Source organism: Aspergillus ochraceoroseus (assembly GCF_002846915.1).
Source record: "Aspergillus ochraceoroseus IBT 24754 chromosome Unknown P175scaffold_3, whole genome shotgun sequence".
NCBI classification, from domain to species: domain Eukaryota; kingdom Fungi; phylum Ascomycota; class Eurotiomycetes; order Eurotiales; family Aspergillaceae; genus Aspergillus; species Aspergillus ochraceoroseus.
The window spans coordinates 1,631,100-1,645,258 of NW_024468478.1; the positions used below are offsets into that span (position 1 = coordinate 1,631,100).

Here is a 14,159-nt window from a genome sequence, read left to right on the forward strand (position 1 = left end):
GTATCTCTCAATGACGTTTATCAATAAAGCATCCTAACCGAGCGCTCAAGTCCTTGAGTGAAGTAAACGGTAACTTGCGGGCCCGTCCTGGATCAGACTAGCACACCATGCTAACGCTGTGCTATAGTACAACTTTGAGGTACTGGATGTTGAGCGCGTCGGGTTTAATTCGGCGACAGTGTATAATTATTCAATACTGATTACTATATCCAGAGGCCTCTGTGCCAGTTCACGAAAATGACTTTTTCCGTCAGTTAATGCTGGCTTTGTACCAAACAGTGAATGACATGTGTAAGTAGGAAGAGAAAAGCGTGAAGGTTGGGAAATATAAAAGTAGTAATATCATGTGACAGATATAGATGTAAATAAGATAAAATAAGCATAATATCTTTCTTATCTTAGTGCGAGCAATAATTACTGTATTTTGAGAATTATAGCGAATTTATACTTGCTAGATGACTTAGTACTAAGTAGTCAAAGCGCTCACCCAGCAACTGCCCTATAGGCATAAAAGCTCTCGTACCAGTTTTACCTCGTGCCCCAGAAGGCTGGTCTCTCTTCTCACGGATTGCGAGGTCCAAATCGATAAGAAATGCAGACCGGGAATGGCTGTTATTTTCATTCATCATCAGGTTTCCGGTAGATATGTCGCCTTGCAAAAGCCCTGTTTTGATGTACAGGTCATGGTAGCCTTGTAAGCAACCGAGCAACGCAGCTAACATTGCAGAAAGAGAGCTAGCCTTGCACACGACGATGCACCCGACTTTGAGTAGCAGGCATTCCACTATTGTTACTCGGGGATCTGGAGCCACGCACTTATATCTTGCAAAAAGCGGCTCGGAGCTAGACCCATTCCGGACTGGCAGCAAAACAGTTCGGTAGTTCATTTATAGAGATTCCGAAGGCGGTGTGTTTCTGCCCCTAGCTTCTGACATCAGCGGGTCGTACAAGTACGTCGTACATCGCAGAACGACCTCACCTCACCAGGTATATATATCTACTTCGTTTACTCCGTGCAAAGGTATGGCTTGCGGCGATTCTCTGCTCGAAACTTAGCTCCCTTCTGACCACCGTCGCCTCGCCAAACAAAAAAAAAAAAAAAAAAAAAAAAGACCCCCATCTGAAGGAAATGTCGCCTTCAGACGCCGAGTCCGCCTATTTCAACAACTACCCCCCACCCAAGGCACTCCCCAAACATGAGTCTCTGGCTAGATCTTTCATAAACTACCATGTGGAAGCTAATCGACGTCTCGTCCTTGTTACGTCCGGGGGCACAACGGTCCCATTGGAGAACCAGACCGTCCGGTTCATCGACAACTTCTCCGCAGGAACCAGAGGTGCGACGTCGGCGGAATACTTTCTACAAGAGGGATATGCCGTGATTTTCCTCCACCGGCAGTTCAGTCTGCTTCCATATTCGCGTCACTACAGCCACTCGACCAATTGCTTCCTAGATTTTATGGACGAAGCCCCGCCAAACCCCTCCTTCGGTTCCGGCAACCCAGACCACGGCCCAATTGTGGTGCGCAGCGAATACCAGGATGAGATGCGCGATGTGTTGCGCAAATACCGATATGCAAAACAAAACAACCTGCTTTTGCTTCTACCTTTTACCACCATCTCCGAGTACCTGTTTGAGCTGCGCATGCTTGCCAAGTTGATGAAACCCCTTGGCCCCGATGCGCTGTTCTACCTGGCTGCGGCCGTCAGCGACTTTTTCATCCCCCGCGATCGCATGGCAGAACACAAAATCCAATCGTCGGAGCTCCCGCCGGAGTTTACAAATAATGAAGAAGCGGTGGACGCGGAGGACATCTACACAGGAGGATTCGAAACGACACCCCCCACCCACAGCAAGAAACTCGTTATCAATTTAGATCCGGTACCGAAATTCCTCCACCAGCTAGTCGAGGGTTGGTCGCCAGATGGAAGCATGATCGTCTCCTTCAAGCTTGAGACGGACCCCAAGCTGTTGGTATACAAGGCCCAAACAGCTCTTCAGCGGTATGCGCACCACCTGGTGATTGGGAACCTGCTTTCGACGAGGAAGTGGGAGGTTGTCTTTGTCACTCCGGACGCACCATATGAGCGATGGATTCGAGTACCAAAGTCTCGGCGCAGTAAGAGCATCTCGGGTGTTGAAGACCAAGTTGGGTTGGCAGAAGCAGAAGCACCAAGCCACCATGAAGGCGTTTCGCCCCAGATCGGGAAGACTGAGAGGACTGAAGAACACGGACAGAGTCCAAATATTGACGGGGTGGAGATTGAGGGCTTAATCATCCCAGAGCTGGTCCAGCTTCATTCCACCATGATTGTGAAATACAACAGCAAATAAATAGAGTCGCATCTCTCCGGTTACTGTGAATCATATTTTATAATGCGCATTTTGTTATGAAATCCCATTCTTCCGTTTAGTCTTATTCTTCTAGCAGCGCTTGATATCGCCAGATGGGACAGGGGCTTGAAATCTCTCTCCAGCAATCCATCTCATTTTTGGCCCCCGGAGCAGCTCTCATCCCGCTCGACGCCATCAGTGTTTTCTCAACGTCTCAGGTGCCTTGACGTTGCGAAATTGCTGCGCCGCATGAATGTCCTAGAAAATCCCTGGCTAGGAGCTGAAGCTCTTGCTCAAAATGCCCTGAGCCAGCCTCCTTGTATACAAACATTCAGTAACATCTACGACCTCAGCCTATCTATCTTTTTATGAAGATTACTTACTTCATTGGGGCAACCCTACCATCTTCTCGACCACTCCAACAGGTCTCTCTGCTGAAGATAAGGGTGCGCTCGATTTGATTTTGTACGCGGGAGGAATTTAGCCCTAAACCCCAGATTGGGCATTTTTCAGCGGTGTTTCACGGTTTCACCATCACCATCACAACGTACGTCTTGAGCAACTCTTCAATCGTTTCTCGGGTGAAGTGGCCGGGGTGGGGAGTATATCAGGCAGGGTCCACCAGGCTTTTTATATTCTTATTGAACCGTCGAAGGAGCCATTCACCATGGCGGAGACCTCTCTCATCCAGACAATTCCGAAAAAATATGATGCTTTTCCTACACTTCGAAGCATGATGGCTGATATCTTGAAGCCAGCTCTTTGCTTCGATGTACTTTCTAGTACTTCATGGACCGTAATGCTTTGTCAACGGCAGGCTCTTGAGGATCTGGGATTAAACGGCACGCAGTACAACACCTGCGTCAGTATTCTCTTTGTCGGATGAGTAATTGGCTATCTTCAAGTCTCTGTAGAAGGGCCATGGAGAGTTTCTAACCACAACCTAACCAGGGTCCCTCCTCGGTCACTGTTTCCAATTCACTCGCCATTGTCGGGCTGACAGTAAGGTAAAGAAGCAGATGAGAAGAAATCCGTTGCTATTGCCATTACCAATACTCTAGGTAACCTGGACAATGTGTATACACTGTATACACTCCCTACCTATGTGTTTGCGAGCGCCATGTACGCTAATATTGGGCTTTCTGCCGGCGTGGTGATTTTAGCGTGGGTAATGCGGCCCATTCTCATGAGGGAAAACAAGAAGCTGCGGGAGTAACCTTTGCATTGTAAGTTCCCTGGAATATAGATATCTAAATGTTGTGAATATAGTTTCTATTTTGTTGTTATTGTGAGTTACCATTTCTGGGGCCTGGCACAGAAGGAAGATTGAATCGTACCCAGCCCCCGCCGCTCAGACGGTGTAGCATATGTATCACATTTGCCGTTCTACTCCGGGATATCCGAAGCCTTGACAAATCTACAAGATAATTAACTAATGTCTGACAGTGGGGCGTGCTCGCCTTCCTCACTGACTGCTGAATCTGATTATTGGCCGAAACATCCAGGGCTATGTGCTACACGTGACTTTATAGGACGACATATGATGCTGAGGATGAATAAACAACAGGCAGCAATAACTAACTAGTTGACTAGTTAATAGTTGGTTCTAACATGTGGTGTGATGCGAATACCTCTTTCTCATTCCATCATCTGTCCTGGGATTTGAAGTCAATCGTCCGCTTTTCTGCTGCAGCCACCATTGGGCTATGGTGCCGGCCATGTCAGGCAAAACCCGAGTGTGGTCTCGGAGAGAAATCGAGGGATTGATAGCAGATGGGCGAAAGATCATCATATTCGGTGATCAGGTATTGAAGGCCGACGCCTGGCTACCATATCATCCCGGCGGCGATAAATCATTGCTGCACATGGTCGGTCGAGATGCGACCGACGAAATAACAGCATTGCACTCCAAAGAAGCACAGGCACATATGCAAAAGTATGTGATCGGAAGAGTACACGGGAAATGGGAAAACCTCTTGCCTCCGATACAGGGAGGAACTTTCAGGCCGCTGGTATCGGAGCAAGTCGACAACAAAGCGCTATACACTGAAGAAGATGCCAGCTCCTCTGGAAAATCGGCAGCGTCATCCCCAGTCTTCGATGCTGCGGACACGGGAGACGAAGTTCGTCTGCGGCATGCAGGCAATAATAGCCCCGTTTCTCAAGCTTCATCTTTTTTATACTCATCGGCCGAGCCGGACCTGGGGCAATCCAAATCTACGGAAGCGTCAATAGCTCACGCGCTATCATCAGATCCTTCAAACTATCCCCGTCTAGACAAGAGGTCCCAGGACGAGGTCGCCGCAAAGTACCGCCAGCTCGATGAAAGATTGCTGTCCGAGGGACTCTATGAGTGTCGATATAGTTGCTACGCTGTCGAGAGTATCCGATACGCCGTTCTTTTCGTTCTCTTCTTGACGTCTCTTCACTATTCCTATTATGCTCTTTCGGCCCTTTTCCTCGGGATGCTCTGGCACCTGCTTTCATTCGTCGTCCATGACGCCGGCCACCTAAGCATAACGCATGGATTCCACACGGACAGCTGCATCGGGATTTTCATTGCAGATTTCCTGGGCGGTCTTTCCGTCGGGTGGTGGAAGCGGAATCACAACGTGCATCACATCGTCACCAACTCGCCCGAGCACGATCCGGACATCCAGCACATGCCATTTTTCGCCATCTCCTCGCGGTTTTTCGCCTCCCTGCACTCGAGCTACTACGATCGCGACATGAAGCTCGACGCCGCCGCACGGTTCTTCATCCAGTACCAGCATTACCTCTACTACCCCATCCTTCTGTTCGGCCGGTTCAACCTGTACCGCCTCGCATGGTCCTACCTGCTAGATCCGGCGCAGGCGCCCCGGAAAGGCGCCGCGTGGTGGCATCGCTACCTTGAAATGACCGGGCAGGGGGTTTTCTGGTACTGGTACGGCTACCGCACGCTGTACCTCTCGATCCCGACGTGGTCGTCGCGCATCACGTTTCTGCTCATCTCGCATATGGTCACTGCCCCGCTGCACGTCCAGCTCACGCTCAGCCATTTCGCCATGTCCAGCGCCGATCGGGGCACCCACGAGTCGTTCCCCCAGAAGATGCTGCGGACGACGATGGATGTCGACTGCCCGCCCTGGTTGGAGTTTGTGCATGGCGGCCTCAATTACCAGGTCGTGCACCATTTGTTCCCTCGGCTGCCGCGACATAACTTGCGCCGGGCGCAACCGTTCGTGAAGGAGTTCTGCCGCGAGCTCGGAATTCCATACGTAATCTTTAGTTTTACCCGGGGGAACCAGGAGGTTATTAGCAGACTGGGCGAGGTCGCTGGACAATTGAGGGTGTTGGAGGAATGCAGAAAAGTTGCCGCGAGGGATTTGATTCAGGGTCACCACCGTCATTGATTGGGATTTTTCTTTTTTTTTTTCCTTTATCTTTTTACGTAGGTGTGTGCCTAGGCAGCATTTGTATGATAATATAGTTATAGCAGGTAAGATAACTGGCGACCTTGGACTGGTTGTTGTTTGGGCTGTTGTCGGGTCTCTTGAGTATAAGCACGATATGTAGTCACGATCTTGCGATAGTTAGTTATCCGTCTAGCCTTTGATAGCAACTTCAAGGCGTTTTTATTGCCCCAGTATCCCCAACTTAGGTTCTGTGCTCCCTCTTATCCCAAGTGTGGTATTGGATATATTTGATCCCAGATCTAGGCTATCTCCAGACTCTAGTTATAAACTTCTCAGGAGACCCTGTCCCCTGAGGTGCGGATGTCCGCAGAACATCTCTGGTGCTAGAACTCGTCGGAACCCTGGTCACGGTGCTAGTCCGCGTAGGTATGGAGTGCAGCTCCGGTGACGTTTGCGCGGCATAATACACACTGGAACTCAGAGCAGACAAGGAAGAGCTTGCCTCGTTGGTATATGACGCCGACACAGTAATGCTTGTGGTAGTCTGCCGCACAGAGCTTTCCAGACGCTGCGACGTAAATCGCTCCTCGCTGTTCTCTTCCACAACATGCACCTCCTCGTACCAGTATACTGTCTGTTCCCAGGCCACGTCCTCGCTCATCTGCGAGCAGCTCATTCCTTCTGGACAACAGCGAACTATCCCTTCGTAGAAGAAGCAGTAATCCCCAGGGAAGCAGTGCTGGCTTGCCGAGCAGCAGTCGTGGGACTCGGGAATGCAGCCACCCTGACAGCACTGTTCACCTGCCACGCAGGAATGTCCTTCTTCGCAGCGATGGACGACGAGGTCGACGTGGGAGCTAGCTTCGGCTGCCTTTCATCAGCGCTTATGGTATTGTCTCTAACTAACCCAACCGAATACATACCCTGGTTGCTGGGAGAAACAAGATCGTCCCCAGCCTGGGACACACCGTAGTCAAAGTCCGGACCCCCCTTCAGAACTACCTGGTCATGTGGGTTCAGGAACCGGTTGAGATCGAGAGTAGACTGCCCCGAGGATCCAAGATCATTTGCGAGCGATGCAGCGGCAGAGAACGACAGAAGATAGAGGAGATGACGGTGTATGGAGGAGATTTTGGTCTTTGGGGATGGGGATGAGGAGGAGCCCATGCTGACTCGATTGATGTGCCACATGTTCTCCAGAAGTATTGGATAAAGGATTTGCTTCTGTGGTACAGACACTGTGAGAGACCAGGCCCTATATACCATCACAGTGCTGATCATTCCTTTGACCAAGTACATTTGCAATCTGCTAGTTCTGCTAATTTCGTTGATAGCCCGGGCGCTTCATTCAGCATTTATTCATGCACGGATCGGCCCGCTGCAGCACACCTCCACCATACTATATATATGTAGTTCGTTCTACAGGGCAAGTTGACGCCCTTTAGAGTGAATTATTTCATGATTATTTTTATATCTAATATGAGTTAAATTCAGTTACTTACTATAGGGACTAGGGAGTGTGTTTTTCAAAGCAGAGTGTATCAATGGCAGTCCCTGGCATGCATGAAGAAACAAAACAAGGAAACTCAAGATCAACATATTATAGAGTCACATATGTGGTGGGTTTAGATCAAAGATCCCATGAATGATCCAATAGTTTACCGCTCACCTTCTTTGTTCGCAGTCTGGATGCAATCCTATCACCACCTGGCGCTTATTTGGTTCCAATGTAAAACCACCATGGCTTGGTCGAGACACCTGTCAGCTTAAGAGTGCTTGTATATTCAAGGGTCTCATCTAATGAGCCAATGAAGACTTTCAAAAACAAGCATGTAGCAAAAAAGCCAATTGCTAGCTACATACAGTGATCAAGCCATCTTTCTCAAAGAAAAAGGTCAAAGAAAACGACAAAGAAAAGAAAAAGAAAAAAAAGAAAAAGATATGGGGTGACCCGGGATCGAACCGGGGACCTTATGATTGCCTGGTGGCTGGATTGAAGTTGATCTTCAGTCATACGCTCTCCCAACTGAGCCATCACCCCATTGGTTGATAACAGGGCGCCATAAAATGGTAAATAGTGTAGCAGATTCCAGAATATAGACTGTGACAGGTGATTTGCTCAACTATATTCATGGCCGAAGATATAACCTCATACCCAGGTAGGTCACTGTGGGATAATATTTGTATAAGATAGAGCATAAATTGATATTCCAATTTGGTTGGCAAATAGTGCTTAACTTCTCTCCGTCGGGGTTTCTCTCCATCATCATAATGACATCTTGTCTCGCCAATAACCATTGGCCATCAAAATATTCATCTCTTCCATCACTCTTCAACCCACCCTTTTTTCCTACGGCATCCTTCAAATTCTCAACGTCAAACTGCGTAACTACTACTGTCTGTTCTACTAGCAATGACTTCTCCAGGTGCTGAAAGGTAAGGAACACCCTACTCTCCTTCCCGTTTTGCCAGTTGGCTAGCTAATGTGCGTGTTTCCAACCCAAGCGTTCTCCCCTACCGGTCAAATTGTGATACGATCCATGAGGATCGTCAACTACAATGTGTCTCAGGATATATTGATAGGATCAGTTTCGATTCCTGGGCCGACACGAAAGTCACGACACCGTCATCTTGTCCATCGCCCTCACTATTGTCAGACATGGATGCATCGGTACACTCCACAGAGCCCTCTGCGAAATCCAAGAATCTTAGTTACTTGGATGGTGCGGCGTACAAAAGTGCACTTTTTTCTAGAAACGTGGATATTGGTCCTTTGACCCCTGCACCATACAATGAACCCCGCTTTCTGCACAAAACAGCCACCAGAGTATCCATTCCCAAGAAACTCGAATCCTCTCTAAATCATGCGGTGGCGATCAGGAATTCTGCTCCCAATGAAGCGACGTACCATCTCGTCATTCCCCTTTTCATAACTGAATGGCTAGTCGGAATGCCGCAGTTGAGATTTGGCCTATCTATCCAGTGGAAAACTGAACCACTTGAGAGTCGGGGGCAGGAAACACGATCACTGAGTATGCCTAAACCGGATATTACGATTGGGTTCAACTGGCGATCGCTGATCGAAGACCATTGTTACAGTCCACAGTTCATAGGGCCTCAGTACGTGTTCCCTATTTCTGGTGATTTCGAAACCGCATTGCCGTTCTTTTCTCTCGAGGTGAAATTGGATGGCACAGAGCAGCAGGCACGTATGCAGAATCTCCACGCCGCCGCTCTAATGCTCAGGAATTTGCGTCTATTCTTCCAAAATGCCCACGGAAGCACGGACGAATTCGACACCAAGGTACGCGTACTTACGGCCACCATGACCCGCGACCAGGTAGATGTCTATGGACATTGGACGCATTGTAGCTCGACAGACTCGGCGATCTGGTATGAACACTTCCTAATGTACTCCTGGAGCCTCTTAGGGGGCAAAGAAGAGTTCTATAGAGTACGGAAAGGTTTGGAGGCGTTTTGTAGCTGGATCGCAGAAGAAAACCATGCATGGATTGTCTCTAGCCTAGGGAAGATGGGCATTGCTTCTTCTATGTAATAAACCCATCTTTATTGTATGTAGGCCTTCGCGCAGTTGATGGTGTATAGAACTATGTGGTGATGTGGGGCCATGCCCGTTCCAGTCGTCGAAACCGTAAGCAAGTCAACCATTGAAAGGGCAGTAACACCAGGACTAAATAGTTAATTACCTAGCAAATAGGGGCATTATGGTGGGCAGGAAATGGGCAGGAAATGGGCTCCTAGTCAAGGGTTGGGTAGAAGGAGATATAGGATTTGAACAGGGTCAGTAATATAGGTCCACGCAACATTAAGGTATATGTCAAGGGGAATGGCCCAAAGAACTCGCACTGTCTCTGGAGAATCTTTAATTCATAATCCTCATGGTCCGCCGGGACATCTGGTTTGAAGAGGAAAAAATTATCTCCATAGAGCAGGGTTATAAGCTAGAGCAGGGTTAGACCTGTTTAGTAGTATGTAAACAAAGTTAATATGGGCATACCAAGGCGCCAAAGACCATATATCTGTTTGTGTGCCCCAGCCTATTCGGAGCTGCGCTTCAGGGCTTCTCCAGATAGGTGCTCCGATCAAGTCACCATCTTTAGCATATGCTGAATCTGCAGGAACAGTATTCCCAAAGTCTGCCAGTTGGATGTCTGTAAATTGTATATCTCCTTGGTTATAGTTTACAAGAATGTTGTCCGGCTTGATATCTTTAAAGGTGCATATATCAGATAACGTGCTTTGTCCATATAATAATGGCACTTACCAGTATGTACAAAAGTATTTTCATGTAGAACCTTTAGAGCTTCTATTTATGCTCGCCGCAGAGTGCTACTCACTTTTGATAATGTCCAATCAGGTAGATGAAATAATAACAGTATGCTAGTTTTGTCAATCTCTTGCATGCACGTATATCAGTGCTTTTAAGGCAGACCCAGAGATATAAAAAAAAGCTTCTGTCCGCTATCAAAATAACTTCCACGTCTCTTTCGTCCATTTAAACATCATCTTATGGATTACAATTTGATGAGGGCATACATAATAAACTCAAATGAGAATAGAAAAAAGAAAAAGAAACAGAAACAGAAAAAGAAAAGGAAAAAGAAATGGGGTGACCCGGGATCGAACCGGGGACCTTATGATTGCCTGTGGGCTGGATTGAAGTTGATCTTCAGTCATACGCTCTCCCAACTGAGCCATCACCCCAATTGATGTAAGGAGCTCCAGAATTAGGCTACATGAGCCCATGAATACAATCTCCGTGTGCCTTGGCCGAATTAACCCCGAAGAACGCAAGGTGAGGAAGAGCCAGAGGTATGGAATGCTAGTGTTTCAAGCTCTTCCAATATTTCTTCCTTCAGAATGTCCTTTAATATGAGCTTTTCCTCATTATGATAATGCAGATGCACTATCAGAGACATGCTTCTGGAATGAAACGAACAAGCGTGGATTGTTGGCGTTTGGCAGGGTCTATCTTCTAGGAAACAGGTATCTACAGTAATTATCTGCCGGTGGTATGCAGGTGTTGATGGTACTGTAGGTAGTTTTCCTTTGGTTCTACGGGTTTTAGCTACAGCTGCCTCGCTTGTTTTTATCTTGTTCTTGGGGCGATGCATGTTTGTACCGATCACTTAATATGTATGCTAGCAATAAGCAGGGTATTGGGTATCTAATGCTAAATTCTATGTACATGTCTCCTCCTTACCGTCCCGAATATATATTTACATCCATCGCCAAGAGCCCGACACCATATACCGAATAACCCGGACAAACACACTCCAACCCCCATTATTTAATACCAAGGAGGTATTCCAAAGTACCACAATATAGTGCACATGGAAAGGGCACATGTCCTCCTGTAAGGGTCGACAGTAGACAATACCCCAAACTGGGAGCGTGGACCAGCCAGAGAACACAGGCGCGTCTATGGTCCAAGCAGTAGGACTCGAAGTCTCGAACTAGTTAGTTAAATATAACTAGTAGACTAAGCATAATTAGTTAACTAACTATTGCTTACCTTGCAGGATGGTGTTCCACGACTTGATCTGCGGGGAACTTCTCCAGGGCCTGATTGTTTCATGTGGTACAGAGTGCTTGGTATGATAAAAACCAAAAGCTAGATTGTATAGGTAAATCCGAAGCAACCATCCATCAATTGGGGTGATGGCTCAGTTGGGAGAGCGTATGACTGAAGATCAACTTCAATCCAGCCCACAGGCAATCATAAGGTCCCCGGTTCGATCCCGGGTCACCCCATTTCTTTTTTCTGTTTCTGTTTCTTTTTTTTTTTGCTGCTTTTAGTTTGTATCAATTTTTTTTGCGGGGGATATTTTCCATTTCTAGTGTTGAATAACTGACGTTCGTTGTTTGAGATTCAGATGGTTAAATAAAAGTTATAAAACCCCTATAACTACTCGTCTATCACAAGTAAAGCTCCCCTGAATATCTCCCCCAGATACCTAGGCAGACACCATTGATGGACACAAGATTGGCATCTCACTACATTAGTTAGGCCCACGGTTAGGCGGCCGATCGACATTCCTCCGTGGGACCAGGAGTTCGAACTGCATCGCAATGCCATGAGTCTGTTTGTTTTGGGACCTTTTGGCGTCACTAGATTGAGGACTAGCTGGCTCCACCACTGCCTGTAGACTCGTAAGAAGGGCCCAACCTCCAAAATTGACGTCGTTACCCACGGGCTGGTTCCATTATTATCTGTGAAACTGACTTAACGCGTCATCAAACCATCCTCGACACCGACAGCTCTCGCTCTCAGTGCTCACTCCTCTCCGCTATGAGGCGCAGACCGACCTCCGCCCTCCCTTTTTTCAATCAAACAGAACTCTCACCTCACCTCCCATCCTACTTATCGCCTTCCCTTCCCACATCCCTTGGAACAATTTCTCCCCCCTCCTCCTCCTCCATACCACGGGGATAGCCGCAGCTCACATCCCTCGGCCCACGAAACACCCCCCCAAAGATGAGCGACACTCTCTGTCAGCCTGAAAGATCGCTCAACACACTGCTGTCGTCTCCTCGAACTACCTCCGGGCCACTGGTTTCTGGCCCTCACCAATAATACCTCCCCTTAAGCTTGCTAGGAAGAATGAGTTCACACCGGATTACCCGTCGTCGCATTGCTGTGGCCGCAACGTTCATCACACTATTCCTCATCTACCACTTCTCAACCCTCGGATCCACTGTCCAATACCCCCCCAATGTGCAACAGAACCTTCGCGACGGCTGCCCGCCCCTCCCAGGAATCGAGGACATCCTGGTTGTCATGAAAACCGGCGTTACAGAAGCCCTCGAAAAGGTTCCCGTGCATTTCCAGACTACCTTCCGCTGCGTCCCCCACTACATCATCTACTCCGACTTCGAAGAGGAGATCGACGGCGTGCTCATCCACGATGCCCTCCGCAATGTCGACAGCCAGGTGAAGGCCACCGTCCCAGACTTCCAGATCTACAACCGCCTGCAGAAGAGCGGTCGAGCAGGCCTGGAGTCGGCGGATTTTGCCGACGAGGCCAATTCCGCCATCGGGAAACCGAACAACCCGGGCTGGAAGCTCGACAAATGGAAGTTCCTCCCCATGGCCCGGGAGGCCTACCTGCACAGACCCCAGGCCAAATGGTTCGTCTTCATGGAAGCGGACACGTACTTCTCGTGGCCCACGCTCCTCACCTGGCTAGCCCGCTTCGACGCCTCGAAGCCCTGGTACATCGGCACCGAGACGCAAATCGCCGACGTCATTTTCGCGCATGGCGGCTCCGGTTTCATCATCTCCAACCCGGCCATGAAGCTCGTCGCAGACGAGTACGAAGAACACGCCATCGAGCTAAACGAATACACCGACGCCCACTGGGCCGGGGACTGCGTGCTGGGCAAGGTCCTCTCCACCGTCGGAGTCCCCCTCCAATATTCCTGGCCTATCCTCCAAAACTCAAATATCGGTGAACTCGACGAGTTCACCACAGCCTTCTACCGACGTCCTTGGTGCTACCCAGCCGTTGCATTCCATCACCTTTCTCCATCTGATATCCAATATCTCAATGATTTTGAGCATCGAAGACTCATCCAAGTAAGCCCCCCCCCCCTTTCGCTTTCTTTCCATCCCGACCTCATTCTTTTATATACATACATACATACATACATACATATATATATATATATATATATAAAGTACTAATCATAAAAAGTCTGCAAACCCCATCCTCCTCCACAGCAACGTCTTCAAAGATCTCATCTTCCCGGAACTCTCCAACGCCCGCGACGACTGGGACAACCTCTCCGACAATGAACAGCCCTCCATCTCCACCTTCCATGAATGCCAAACATACTGCGAGGAATCCTCGGAGTGCACGCAATTCGCCATCCGCGGCGGTACATGCTATACAGGCAAAACCCCACGACTGGGCTCGAGGAAATCGGATGCCCGCTCTGGGTGGATCGTCAATAAAATAGAACGCATGATCAATCGCGCACCTAGATGCTCGAAACCAGAATTTGGTGTATGATGAGTATGAATGAGAGTTTTGGTTTTGGTTTTGGTTCTGATTCTCGATATATGATTTTCTTTTTCTTTTTCTTTTTCTTTTTCTTTTTTCTTTTTTTTCGCAGGACGAAATTATTCAGAGCAAGGCTACTTGGATGGACACTTAAAAAGCATCTTGCATTCACTGCATTCTGCATAGGACCTTTGTATTTTTATAAGCATTTTTCAATTTTATCCATGTGGGCGTGTGATAACGGTTGCATTTTTTTTTTTGATGGGTTTACAATCAAGGCGTGAGCCCAGTGGTTCTCAAAACTCTTCAACCTGTTTGATCAGGTAGGATTGCCCCCATCCCATATCTACCTTAATCATACTATATATAGCCTATCTCGGCATCTTAACCCAATTGAAA

The 14,159-nt window shown here is 48.2% G+C and overlaps 7 protein-coding genes and 3 non-coding genes across 10 annotated transcripts; 6 read left to right on the forward strand and 4 right to left on the reverse strand.

Moving 5' to 3' along the window:
* Nucleotides 1-346: 346 nt before the first annotated feature.
* P175DRAFT_0500715 (uncharacterized protein) lies at nucleotides 347-786 on the reverse strand. The gene has a single exon (XM_040897009.1). It carries the CDS (start codon nucleotides 720-722, stop codon nucleotides 432-434), a length of 291 nt encoding a protein of 96 aa, XP_040753224.1. The 5' UTR covers nucleotides 723-786; the 3' UTR covers nucleotides 347-431.
* Nucleotides 787-996: 210 nt separating this feature from the next.
* On the forward strand, nucleotides 997-2,669 carry P175DRAFT_0202611 (phosphopantothenate--cysteine ligase CAB2). The gene is made up of 2 exons (XM_040892573.1): nucleotides 997-1,021; nucleotides 1,113-2,669. The coding sequence occupies exon 2, from the start codon at nucleotides 1,130-1,132 to the stop codon at nucleotides 2,333-2,335; it is 1,206 nt and encodes a 401-aa protein (XP_040753225.1). The 5' UTR covers nucleotides 997-1,021; nucleotides 1,113-1,129; the 3' UTR covers nucleotides 2,336-2,669.
* Nucleotides 2,670-3,002: 333 nt separating this feature from the next.
* P175DRAFT_0531367 (uncharacterized protein) lies at nucleotides 3,003-3,551 on the forward strand (the record flags this gene model as incomplete). The annotated part of the gene is made up of 3 exons (XM_040899869.1): nucleotides 3,003-3,201; nucleotides 3,287-3,337; nucleotides 3,397-3,551. 3 exons carry the CDS (start codon nucleotides 3,003-3,005, stop codon nucleotides 3,549-3,551), a joined length of 405 nt encoding a protein of 134 aa, XP_040753226.1.
* A 373-nt stretch (nucleotides 3,552-3,924) lies between these two features.
* Nucleotides 3,925-6,037, forward strand: P175DRAFT_0500716 (uncharacterized protein). The gene has a single exon (XM_040897010.1). It carries the CDS (start codon nucleotides 4,054-4,056, stop codon nucleotides 5,728-5,730), a length of 1,677 nt encoding a protein of 558 aa, XP_040753227.1. The 5' UTR covers nucleotides 3,925-4,053; the 3' UTR covers nucleotides 5,731-6,037.
* On the reverse strand, nucleotides 6,038-6,933 carry P175DRAFT_0556792 (putative GPI anchored protein; the record flags this gene model as incomplete). The annotated part of the gene is made up of 2 exons (XM_040900714.1): nucleotides 6,657-6,933; nucleotides 6,038-6,600 (listed from the first exon to the last, which is right to left on the reverse strand). The coding sequence occupies exons 1-2, from the start codon at nucleotides 6,922-6,924 to the stop codon at nucleotides 6,038-6,040; spliced, it is 831 nt and encodes a 276-aa protein (XP_040753228.1). The 5' UTR covers nucleotides 6,925-6,933.
* A 742-nt stretch (nucleotides 6,934-7,675) lies between these two features.
* Nucleotides 7,676-7,774, reverse strand: P175DRAFT_0t58. Its single transcript has one exon. It is a non-coding gene; the product is annotated as a tRNA-Phe (tRNA).
* A 372-nt stretch (nucleotides 7,775-8,146) lies between these two features.
* Nucleotides 8,147-9,289, forward strand: P175DRAFT_0531370 (uncharacterized protein; the record flags this gene model as incomplete). The annotated part of the gene is made up of 2 exons (XM_040899870.1): nucleotides 8,147-8,169; nucleotides 8,239-9,289. 2 exons carry the CDS (start codon nucleotides 8,147-8,149, stop codon nucleotides 9,287-9,289), a joined length of 1,074 nt encoding a protein of 357 aa, XP_040753229.1.
* Nucleotides 9,290-10,359: 1,070 nt separating this feature from the next.
* P175DRAFT_0t57 lies at nucleotides 10,360-10,458 on the reverse strand. The gene has a single exon. It is a non-coding gene; the product is annotated as a tRNA-Phe (tRNA).
* Nucleotides 10,459-11,409: 951 nt separating this feature from the next.
* Nucleotides 11,410-11,508, forward strand: P175DRAFT_0t56. The gene has a single exon. It is a non-coding gene; the product is annotated as a tRNA-Phe (tRNA).
* A 364-nt stretch (nucleotides 11,509-11,872) lies between these two features.
* Nucleotides 11,873-14,117, forward strand: P175DRAFT_0556794 (glycosyltransferase family 31 protein). The gene is made up of 2 exons (XM_040900715.1): nucleotides 11,873-13,333; nucleotides 13,452-14,117. Exons 1-2 carry the CDS (start codon nucleotides 12,359-12,361, stop codon nucleotides 13,767-13,769), a joined length of 1,293 nt encoding a protein of 430 aa, XP_040753230.1. The 5' UTR covers nucleotides 11,873-12,358; the 3' UTR covers nucleotides 13,770-14,117.
* The last annotated feature ends 42 nt before the right edge of the window (nucleotides 14,118-14,159 follow it).